Source organism: Protobothrops mucrosquamatus, unplaced genomic scaffold (genome assembly GCF_001527695.2).
Source record: "Protobothrops mucrosquamatus isolate PMUCROS unplaced genomic scaffold, P.Mucros_1.0 scaffold10, whole genome shotgun sequence".
Classification (NCBI taxonomy): domain Eukaryota; kingdom Metazoa; phylum Chordata; class Lepidosauria; order Squamata; family Viperidae; genus Protobothrops; species Protobothrops mucrosquamatus.
In genome coordinates, this window is record NW_015386397.1 from 5,540,846 (window position 1) to 5,551,279 (window position 10,434).

The following is a 10,434-nucleotide window of genomic DNA, read 5'->3' on the forward strand; positions in this document are numbered from 1 at the left end:
TTATGGTTGGTGTCTATGACATTTAAACGTATGTCTTAACTGGAAGCTGCCCATCAGAATTTAATTGTCCTGACTCCTCATGGTCCTTCACAAAGTTCACAGAGCCCAGCATCCTCTGTCAAGATAGACGAAGATCTTTTAAATTAAAACTCAATTGCTACCTTAGTCTTTTAGAGCATGATCCATAGAAGAAACCTCCCCCAAGATTTTATCGGTTAATTGGACTATAGGTTTCAGCGTCCATAGCCAACACAGATTGATGTTTCCAGTTCAGCCATTGACCTTGAGGAGCCACTAAAGTTGACAGTGGACATCTTTCCAATATTTAAATCAGATTCCGAATTTAAATCAGAATCATAAGTTGGTTCTTCAACTTCTAGTAGAAATCTCAACTCAGGCAGCATTTCCTCCTGTCATTTCTACTACAGGAGATCAGTGATATTCTGAGACCATCCATAAATAGCTCTGTTAAATGATGGAAGAGACGTTTACATGCCTGCCTACTTGCCATAAAAAATAAAAAAAGGGGGGGGGGAGGAAGACAATCACCTTTTCTTTATTTTCATTCTTTTTTTGGCTCAAACTTCACACCTACCTTTACTCCTGAAAAACTTCAGAAATGCTTATGGAAAACTCTTCATTTTTGTGACACTATTTGTGAACCAGCCATTGTGGCTTGTTAAAAAATATGGTTAAATTAAACATGGCTCAGCACAACATGTAATTTCATATCTTTTCTTTCCTGATCCCATCCTCTGAAGAGAACAAGGCAGTCTAATCACCTATTTAAAAAAAATACTATCATTTCATCTCTAACATTCCCTTCCCCAAACTAGACATAATTTGTTCCTTCAATATTTCTGGATAGGATTTGATTTCCCAACTCCTCATATTCTAGTTACTAAGTCTACACATATTCCAGTTTGTCAGTATGTGACGCTAAAAAAGTGACACTTCAAGTCAGACATATTTAAATGTGGCTTTGCTTCATCCTGGTAATTGTACGTAGCATAACATCCAAAAGTGATTATAAGTTTGGTTCTAATAGAAAAAAAAACTTTATTCTTGGCTGTCATTGACTATATAAAGTTTCTTCTCTTCTCTAGGCCAATTTCATTATTGTGCATACCAATCATTTGATTTTCTTTGGGTCATGAGCCATTTATTGACAGACAAAGTATTGACTCCAACAGAGAAATAAAGTAGCAGAATTTATTTATGAGAAAGCTGAAGCTTGTAGAATCAGCAATAAAATATACTAAGAAATTAAAATGGCTATGTTCTTCAAGAGCAACTTGCTACAGCAAAAAGAAAACACTGAACAATTTGAGCAGGGAAATAATGGCACAAAAATTACTAGATTAGGAAAGACGATGGCAGCTTAGCACTGGAACAATTCTAGTTTAACATGGCTGGACATCATTATTCTTTTCCTAAAAGACTGCTGTGGCAGTGAAGTGGAGAAGAAGCCTAGGTAGGATTACAACTCTCATTATCCACAGACTGTGGTTATAACATACCTGCAGGTTCCCTAACCAGCTGCGGGGAAAAAGAAGAGTTTGGACTAGAAAATTTTCTGTCTCTTTGTCCAGCAAATGGCTGGGTTCAAACGCTACACTAACTATGTTTGGATTTGGCTTCCACAGTTACAGTAGCTTATTCAGCAAACCACAAGCAAAGCAAACAATGATTCAATTTTCTGTATGAATGTTGCAAATCAATGCCTCTGAATCAGTCTTCCTTAAATTAATGCTCTCTAGATCAGTTGAACTTCACCACCTTGAACCAGAAAGTTGAAGTCCAGCACATCTGGAAAGCATCAGTTTTCAAGTGCTTGTTCTAATGACTGGAAACAAACTTCTTTCATCATCTTCTTGTATCGCCACTTTTCAACTCCACTGAACCACAGTGAGATTAGAGTGGGATCTTCAACATTAAAGGCCTCCAATTCCTACAATGGAGAAACTATAATAGCCAAGCAGCAACTGAATAACATTGGCTCCAGCTGGGGCTAAATTAAAAAAGCCACACGAGAAGGGGGCCATAAGGAGCAGACCAATAATGCTGATAGAAATGAATGGCAACAAACTGTTTGAATGTTACTAATATTGCTTTTTAAAGGAATAGTTTTAAACAATATACTGTAGCTTATGGAGGGAGAGAAAAAAAATACCGACAGCTATCTCGTTTAACTACTTTAAACACCTGTTGTTGGTTAATAATGTAGTACTTGAAATAGGGCACAGAGGCTAAAACATTGGACATCTATCCTGTAGACCAAATTTAAATTCCACTCAGCCATAAAATTTGGATGACTATGGGACAGTCACTATTCATCAGCAGGATTCACCTCTTAATTTTGCTTGAGGGCAAACTCACCCTTTCTTTTTAACGGTGAATGCTGTCCTCGTTCCTTTTAGGGCAGAGTAAACAAAAGTGCAATAAATAATAATAAAAGTAATGAACTACATGCTGACAACAAATTTGTGATGGGACCTAACATTGAACTATCACTTCACCTTTGTCCCATTATCTCAATCCAATGCCTTAATCTGTAGACAGTAAAAAGTTTTCCTATGATCAAAATCTTTTGGTGAAAGGAAGTGGAGGGAGAACTAACTTTTCAGTTGAATGACTGAGGTTCAAATACTGTTTCCAGTGGGGTTTGTGCTGCAACCTTGAGTATTAGCAGTCTGTGTAGATGGAATGTTCTAAAGTCTTCAGTAGGAGCATCAAAGCTCAAGATGCCCAGGTAACCATACTATTGGCTATTTTTCTAGCCCTTGCCTTGCAGGATTTTTCTATTAAAGTATATTGATCATCACAAAAGGGTTCAAAAGCAGGGAACAGAAAATACATTGTTTCGGAAAAGAAACAAAAGCACACTCATCTCTAAGAAGTGTCCCTTCCTATATACTTTCCTCTCCCTGGGCTACTTGAACCGACTCCTGCCTGTCAATTTCAACTGCTTTATTTCTGGATAGAGCACTTAAGAAGGTAGCATTACAGAAACAGCTTTTTGTGCCAGGCAATAAAAATGCGCAGAAGACCAAAAAGCACTGTTGAGGAGGGACTCTTGATCTAGTTGAACATTAGAATAAAATTTTCACTCCTTACATTAATAACCAGTATACATAATGAAAAATATTGCATTGGGAAAGAACAGCTAAAGTTAAACAGAATTTCTTCCCTCCATCTGTCTTGAGATCAGGCAAGAAAGCTCCAGCAGTGGTGTATTTAAAGGAGGACCCTCAATCAAATGTCTCCTGTTGAGGCAGAGCTGAGGTGTCTGAGTTTCATGATGCTGTAAGGGGGAGTAAATGTTTGATGCCAGGAAGCCAAAAATGGTCAGCTGTTTATAAAAGATGATCACATGGGTGAATTGGCACATTCAGCAGTCATCTCCATGTCGAATACCTGCAAGGACTCTGCAAGAGATACAGAAGGAGAGGAATGCAATCCAATTTCACACTGCAACTGTATACATGCTCAGCACATTTGGTTTTGAAAAGCCAGATGAAATGTGGTCTACCAGATGTTGCATTCAAGAGCTGTTTCCCCTGCCTTGTTAAATGAAGCTACTCTTCACATTTTATTAGTTTTATTCTGGCCAACTTGCCACTATTTTTTATCCTTGGAAACTATTCTGCTAGCACTCATATCTTCCTTTTTTCTCTCTTTGGAGTTTCTCATCTCTCAATATTAAACATTTGTGAGGGGTATGGGCTGTTGTTCTTTAATTATTTCATTAAATTTCATTGATGTTTCTGTCCCACAAATTTTATTTTACCCTCTGTCTTGCTAATTAATTCTAGAATATGGAAACTTAAGACTCTGTAACACATCTATTCATGTCATTCCTCGTGTAATATAGCTAGTTTTTGTTCTTGCTTTGCCCCATGTCAGCCCTTCCTGCCAATTCCAACTCTTCATTAACAGGACATTTCACTATGTCACCCAAGCCAAATATTTGATCAAAATTAAGCAATAATCCTTTTAATCGATTGAGGGGACTTCCATTTAACCCTACCTCAAGCATTATTTCTTTCCTATGTTTTGGGAAATGATAAAAAGTGGAAAGGTTTTGTTTTGTAAGTTTATTTGCTCATTTTGTGTAAATGGACAAACTACATTTAAACTTAAAATGAAATTCTGATTTGCAAAACTGGTTGGAACATCCTGTCAACAATCATGATTTGCAAAGTGAAATACAATAGCAACTAAGTACATAATAATGGAGTGTGCAGTATTTAAGCTGAAGTGTCAAAAATCTGGAAGACACAATGCTGCCTCCTTCAGGTTTAAATGATAGTTGGATAATTAAGAATGCACCAACTTGCTTTGCATAACTGCCTAACTACAAAAGCAGCAGGGACAAAGTGATCCCCTATCCTTTCATCACAGACAGTTGAACCATAAAGCATGCACTCACCAAATTGCCCACTGGCATTTCCATCAGCTCCTTCACCATTACTTCCAAAATGGATCAGGGATTCAAGTGTGCGGGGAGACATGGGTAGTTCAATAGTGCTACTGCAAGTTGTTCTGAAAAGGTGGGATGGGGGGGGAAGAAGAGGGATTAGCAAGAAGGCACAAAAGTTAGAAGCTGTGTAAGATCTGGTCAGACATGACTCTTCCAGAGTTTCATGCACTTACTCGATACCTCTGAAATAGACTGGTAAAGACATCAGTAGAATGGTGATGATGCTATAATGTGCTCTCAGCAAATGGCTGTTTGGGCTTAGAAGGTAAGCAGGAATCGGTCTTTTAAGCACTTGTTGGGAGACCTCCCAAGGCTTTGGGAAGCTAAAAATATCCTGGAAGAAGGCAACAGTAATCTATTTGCATATTATATTCCAGATGTGTCTATGAATTCATCAGGAATCAAACTGGACTCAAAGGAGGCTTACTGTTTTTCATTCATTACAACAGAGACAGGAAGAGAATTTTAGAGTCACCACTAATTGTATCACACACACACAAAAGTGTTTTTCCTTCTTTGAGCCAATTATTGAAGGTTTTATTTTGTGTTTATCTAAAGTTTTAAAATGGATTGCTATAATCCAGCAGTGTGCCATTGGAATTTGGTAGCACAATCAGGGAAAGGTCTATAAAAATGTCTTTACATAGTGGCAAGTTGCATTACAGTTAATTAAGAAGTTTCTGTGCAATTATATCTCTAATCTGTACAGCAGAAGCAAGGAATGTTGCTAGAAGGAGAGGCTCTGAAATTAACACCAACCCTTCGTTTTTGCTACAAGTAGTCCTCAACTTATAACCATTTGTTTAGTGGCAACTGGAAGTTACAGTGGCACTGAAAAAAAGTGATTTATGACTGTTTTTCACACTTATAACCGTTGCAGCATCTCCATGGTCACATAGGAAAATTCAGACACTTGGCAACTGACTCATATTTATGATGGTTGCAATGTCCTGGGATCATATGGTCACCTTTTGCGACCTTCTGACAAGCAAAGTCAATGGGGAAGCCAGATTCACTTAACAACCATACTACTAACTTAACAATTTCAGCGTTCCATTTAACAACTGTGGTAAGAAAGGCTGTAGAATGGGGCAAAACTCACTTAACAACTTGCTTAGGAATGGAAATTTTGGGTTCAATTGCGGTCAAAAGTTGAGGGCTATCTGTACTTTTCATTTATAGATTATCTATTTTGGGATAAAAACCATGGATAATTGAAGCACAAATAACTGGGGAGAATGATATAAACAAATATTGTGTAATTGTGGGATAGAATCCATGGGTCCTAGCTTTAGTGAAGAAAGCATACTTACGGGGTTACACAGATAAACTTAGTCTTCAGATACGGAGCAGCGCCTGTTTGTGAACAAGAGAAAAATATCTATTAGTTTGTGTATTTTAAAATGCAAAAAGGGTCTCCTATTCAAATTGCATTTTTTTTGCTTCAATAAAAAGATTTGGAAATAGGTAGATGAGGAAAAATCAAATAGAGAATTATCTCAGAATTTAGGTGCTGTGAATTGACAAACCTTGATTTACCTGTAGGTACATTTAAACTTTGTTTAATGGAGATGCTAAATTTAGATATTCTTACCTTCACATTTGATTGGACTTACAAAGTAAACTTTGGTTGTAACAAAAACAGACAAGAATTCTAAAGTCTTATTTTAAATTACCTTTTTCATTTTCCCCCATTGTTTGTTTTTAACCAATCAACAATACTACCAACAGCACCAGAATAAATTAGAAAAGATTGTAGGAAAATTTGCTGGTTGTATAAGTGGCTGACAGAGCATTCACTTCTACATTTAACATGAAGATTTTGTTGAGAAATCATAAATTAAATCAACTTTTTTTTCAGAGAGAAAAATAAATGTAGTGAGTAAAAAGTCTCCTAGGTGGCTTCACGGAAATATGCAGGGCTGATTTGTTTGAAATGGAAACCAAAGAAAGTCAGGCCTGTTTAATACTTGCACGAGAGACCATCTGAGAATAAACCAATCACTCTATGCCAAGAAAACGGCATAGATGTATTCATAAAGAAATCAGGAGTTAAGTTCAACTTGAAGGAGATTTACAGAGTGAGTAGAATGTGACTTGCTTCATAGGTTAAAGACTCCATTTTCAGTTATCGCATATATGTTTATTCAAAATTAAATCATGCTAAGTTTCATTAAAGTTTGCATTACATAGAGTTCTCCATGAAGATACTGTATCCCTTGACACAAAAACTAAAAAATGCCAGCAACTTTTAAGAATCCTTCTCCAAGGTCCAAAAGGCTCAATTTCCACAGTGCCTTTTTGCAAATGTAAGCAACCTTTCAACAGCCAAGGTCCATACTTAATATTTTTAGCCACCTGATGGAATGATAATACAAAGTAGGTTAGGTCAAAAGGGAAGGTCAAAAGTTTTTCTTTTCCCATTGGGAGGCATTCTTTCTCTCTCTCCCTTTAGATATAATTTATAAATTATTTATGGAGTACACTAACAATATTTATGTATGTCAGGAAGCTGGCAACTATATCTCTAGTGTTCTGTAGCTATGACTGAAGAGGAACCAAGAGCCTGCAAAGGGAATTTAGGACTGCACATGCCTATAGTAATCTGGGGGGGGGGGAAACAGCACAGAAAGTCAACAACTACCTGGGTCAGTAGCTTCAGGATGCTCCTGGCTCTCAGGACGGCAGTATTTTCCAAAGGCCTCTTCCTTAGGAATATCAGGGTACAAATAAACAAGTGGGGAAACCAGGATGTTGGTGGCATCCATGATCTTGTAACCCATAATAATCTCAGCAAATGACATATTATTGAGTTGTTGCTTGGTGTACGGCTCCACTGATTGAATTTGTGTTTTTCCTGTAGAAACAGGATCAAAAAGGACCAATAGATATAATGCCTTGCCCAAGATGGGGAGAAAAGAGGGAGTTATCAAACTCATAGCAATGAAAAAGTAATCTAAAACATATCATAAAATTGAAAATAAATCTTGTACACCGATTAGAAATTGATCATCACTGATTATGCCCTTAGTAATCAAACAAATTCTTCTGATGTTACAGAACATTCATTAAAATATTACACATGGTAACGTCTGTAAGAAATAAAATATCAGCATGCCTTGATTTACAAGTAAAGTATATTATTATATTAAGAAATTTGTTGGTTCAATTCTTGCCACTTCCATTTAAAGGATCTTAGCAGGGATGGGTACAGACTTTCCACAGAATCCTATAAAGCCTAAACAGATAAAAGTTGAAGGAAGTTGATGAAATTTATAACAGTTATTTACAAAACCTAAGAATAATTGAATGTCTTATCCTGATTAATCAACGAAAGGTTGCTTTAAACAATGTGCCAATGATTTAATACAAATATTAAATTAAAATTGATTAATATAACCAAAAGTGCTATGTCTATAATGGATTCCTTAGATAATGTTGTGTTGTAGTAACCTTGCTGCTAGAGACTTAGAGTATTAGCTCAAATTGTTTACACTTGTCCTATTATTGCTATATTTTGGATTGAAACTAACAAGATTGTTAATGTGTGGATCAATTGTTAAGTGTTAAATATCCATATCTTATTCCTGATTATATTCCTATTATCTGAAATTATGACAAGAACTGTGGATTTTTCAGGCATATGAAAATGGCTAAAAATCAAGTACACAACATTGAAAAGAGAAATATATAATTGATTTTCAGTAATGGATTGTGAGTATGTACTGTTTCTCAAGATTTGATGTAGGAGTGGGCAGAGTTCCAAGAAACAACTGGGTGTAACTTTTAAGTAATATAATATTTAATCTGGAGTTACTTGGTTGAATTGGGTGGCTATAGAAATTGAATAAACAAACAAATAAATTAAGGAATTTTGTGTTCTAATATTTTTTCTTTTCCTTTTGTATCATAAGTATGAATTTTGTGATTACATTATGCTGTTAATACTATTATGTGTCCTTTTTTGTCTTTCAATTTGATGTAATAATGTAAACATTAAAAAGATAATGGAAAATTTATCTATTTTTAAGCAATGGTCTAGTTTGTAATTCTTGAAGTAATAGGCAGATTGGAATAAATTTGTTTTTGGGATTTCACTTTTACTCATTTGTGGCATTGACTCCAAAATGACATTATATATATATAATTTTGCAATTATTTTGCATGCAAAAAATATATATATGCACATTTTATGTTCAAACATAGAACACTGAAAAGGACTCATAACTCCTATAAAAATTACAGATGTTGAACATTCACTTCAAAGAGTCATTTTCTCTTCTTTCTTACAAATAACCAGAATTGCCTCTTCTTAGATGATCCTTGCTAGGACATAAGTGTATTGAAAAAGAAAATATATTTATTGGTTCTGAAATAAATATACTCTGGCCTTATTCCCATTTAATAGATTAAATCAGTATGTCAACTGAAATTCTCGAATTGATATTAAATGTTTATTTTTATATTTCATTACCTTCTGAGGAAGAACTGAAAAACATGGAAGAAAAGAGGAGGGTGACCAGCAGCAAGCTGGATGGATTCAATGTCAGTCGTGATGGATGCACCACTGGAAGACCTGAAGGACCTGGCTAAATATAGATCATCATAGATAAAATCTATGTGGTCACTAAGAATTGACTATGACTTAATGGCACATAATTCAGTCTAGTGCAGGGCACTTTTATCATTCAGGACTGCATTCCTTACCACTAATATCCTTCTCCACCCATGTGAAAGTGATTCCACCTTCCTTACTGCTTTCGCTGAAACGCAACAAAAAGGTTCCTGGTGGTTTTGTGCTCAGGATGGCTCTTTCCCTCTCTTTGCTGATGAAGCCCATGATATATCTGGAGGAGAAGGGGGAGGAAAAGGAAAAAAAAGTATAGTTTCAATATGATATATTTTACTTATTTTTAAAATAAAAAGTCACAAAATCATGGAGTTGGATGTAATTATGTAGAATAGTGAGTCCGCAAGCATTTTGCTTATTTGAAATTCTGAATGCATCTCAAGGACTATCACAAAATGATTGTCTGCTGTAGTTAGTATGGCCAGTTTATTTTATGGATCCATTTATTTTATTGTTAAAGTAGTGAGAATGTAGATTGAATGAAAACTTATTTAGATATGATATAAATTTACAGAAATGTAGAGATCAATTGAAAGAATTTTTTTTCTTGAATATGCATAAAGGTACTTCAATTTCGATGGTCTGGGATGCTAGTAAAGCATATATGAGAGGAAATTTGATTTATATGAATAATGTTCATAGGCGTAAACAAGCGCAAAAACGTAAAGAGCTGGAGGAAGAGATTAAATTGAAAGAACAGGCTTTTATTTTGAATCCACTGGATAATAATTTAAAAGTATCCATTACTGTGCTTAGGGAACAATTTAAAATGTTAATAGCAGATCAGACGGCAACTAGTTTAAGGTATATGAAGTATAACACATTTTCTAATGCAAATAAACCAGGAAGGTGGTTGGCCTATCAATTACGAAAGAAGCAGAAATCAAGAATTATAGAGAAAATAGATTACAATGGTAAAATGACATTTCAACAAAATTTGATTAAAAAGAGTTTTTTGGATTTTTATTCTAAGTTATATGCTTCTGAAAAAAATACAAGATGAACAAATAGATAATTACTTACAGGAGGCACATTTTCCTAGATTGTCAGATAATCAAAGGGAAAAAATGAATTGCCCAATTACGTTGGAGGAGATAAAGGGGGCAATTAAGCAATTAAAACTGGTAAGGCACCAGGTACAGATGGATTTACAGCAATTTATTATAAGATGTTATTGGAAGAAATGATAGAACCATTAAGGGAATTGTTTAATAGTATTTTGTTGGGTGAAGCGGTGCCTCCTTCCTGGCGAACTGCTTTTATATCCTTAATACCTAAGGAGGGTCAGGATTTGACTCAACCTAAGAATTATAGACCTATA

General features: G+C 35.4%; 1 protein-coding gene across 2 annotated transcripts in view; it reads right to left on the reverse strand.

Moving 5' to 3' along the window:
* Nucleotides 1-1,198: 1,198 nt before the first annotated feature.
* STAT3 (signal transducer and activator of transcription 3) overlaps nt 1,199-10,434 on the reverse strand; it is a 49,030-nt gene continuing 39,794 nt past the window's right edge. Inside the window, exons 20-24 of one of the 2 annotated variants that reach the window (XM_015810462.1) lie at nt 9,191-9,330; nt 7,128-7,340; nt 5,797-5,839; nt 4,433-4,545; nt 1,199-3,428 (exon numbers count right to left, since the gene is read on the reverse strand). In XM_015810462.1, coding sequence (XP_015665948.1) covers nt 3,370-3,428; nt 4,433-4,545; nt 5,797-5,839; nt 7,128-7,340; nt 9,191-9,330 — 568 coding nt within the window. In that variant the 3' untranslated portion in view covers nt 1,199-3,369. Of the gene's footprint in view, nt 3,429-4,432; nt 4,546-5,796; nt 5,840-7,124; nt 7,341-9,190; nt 9,331-10,434 lie in introns of both variants that reach the window. The other variant, XM_015810461.1, reaches the window with a different exon arrangement.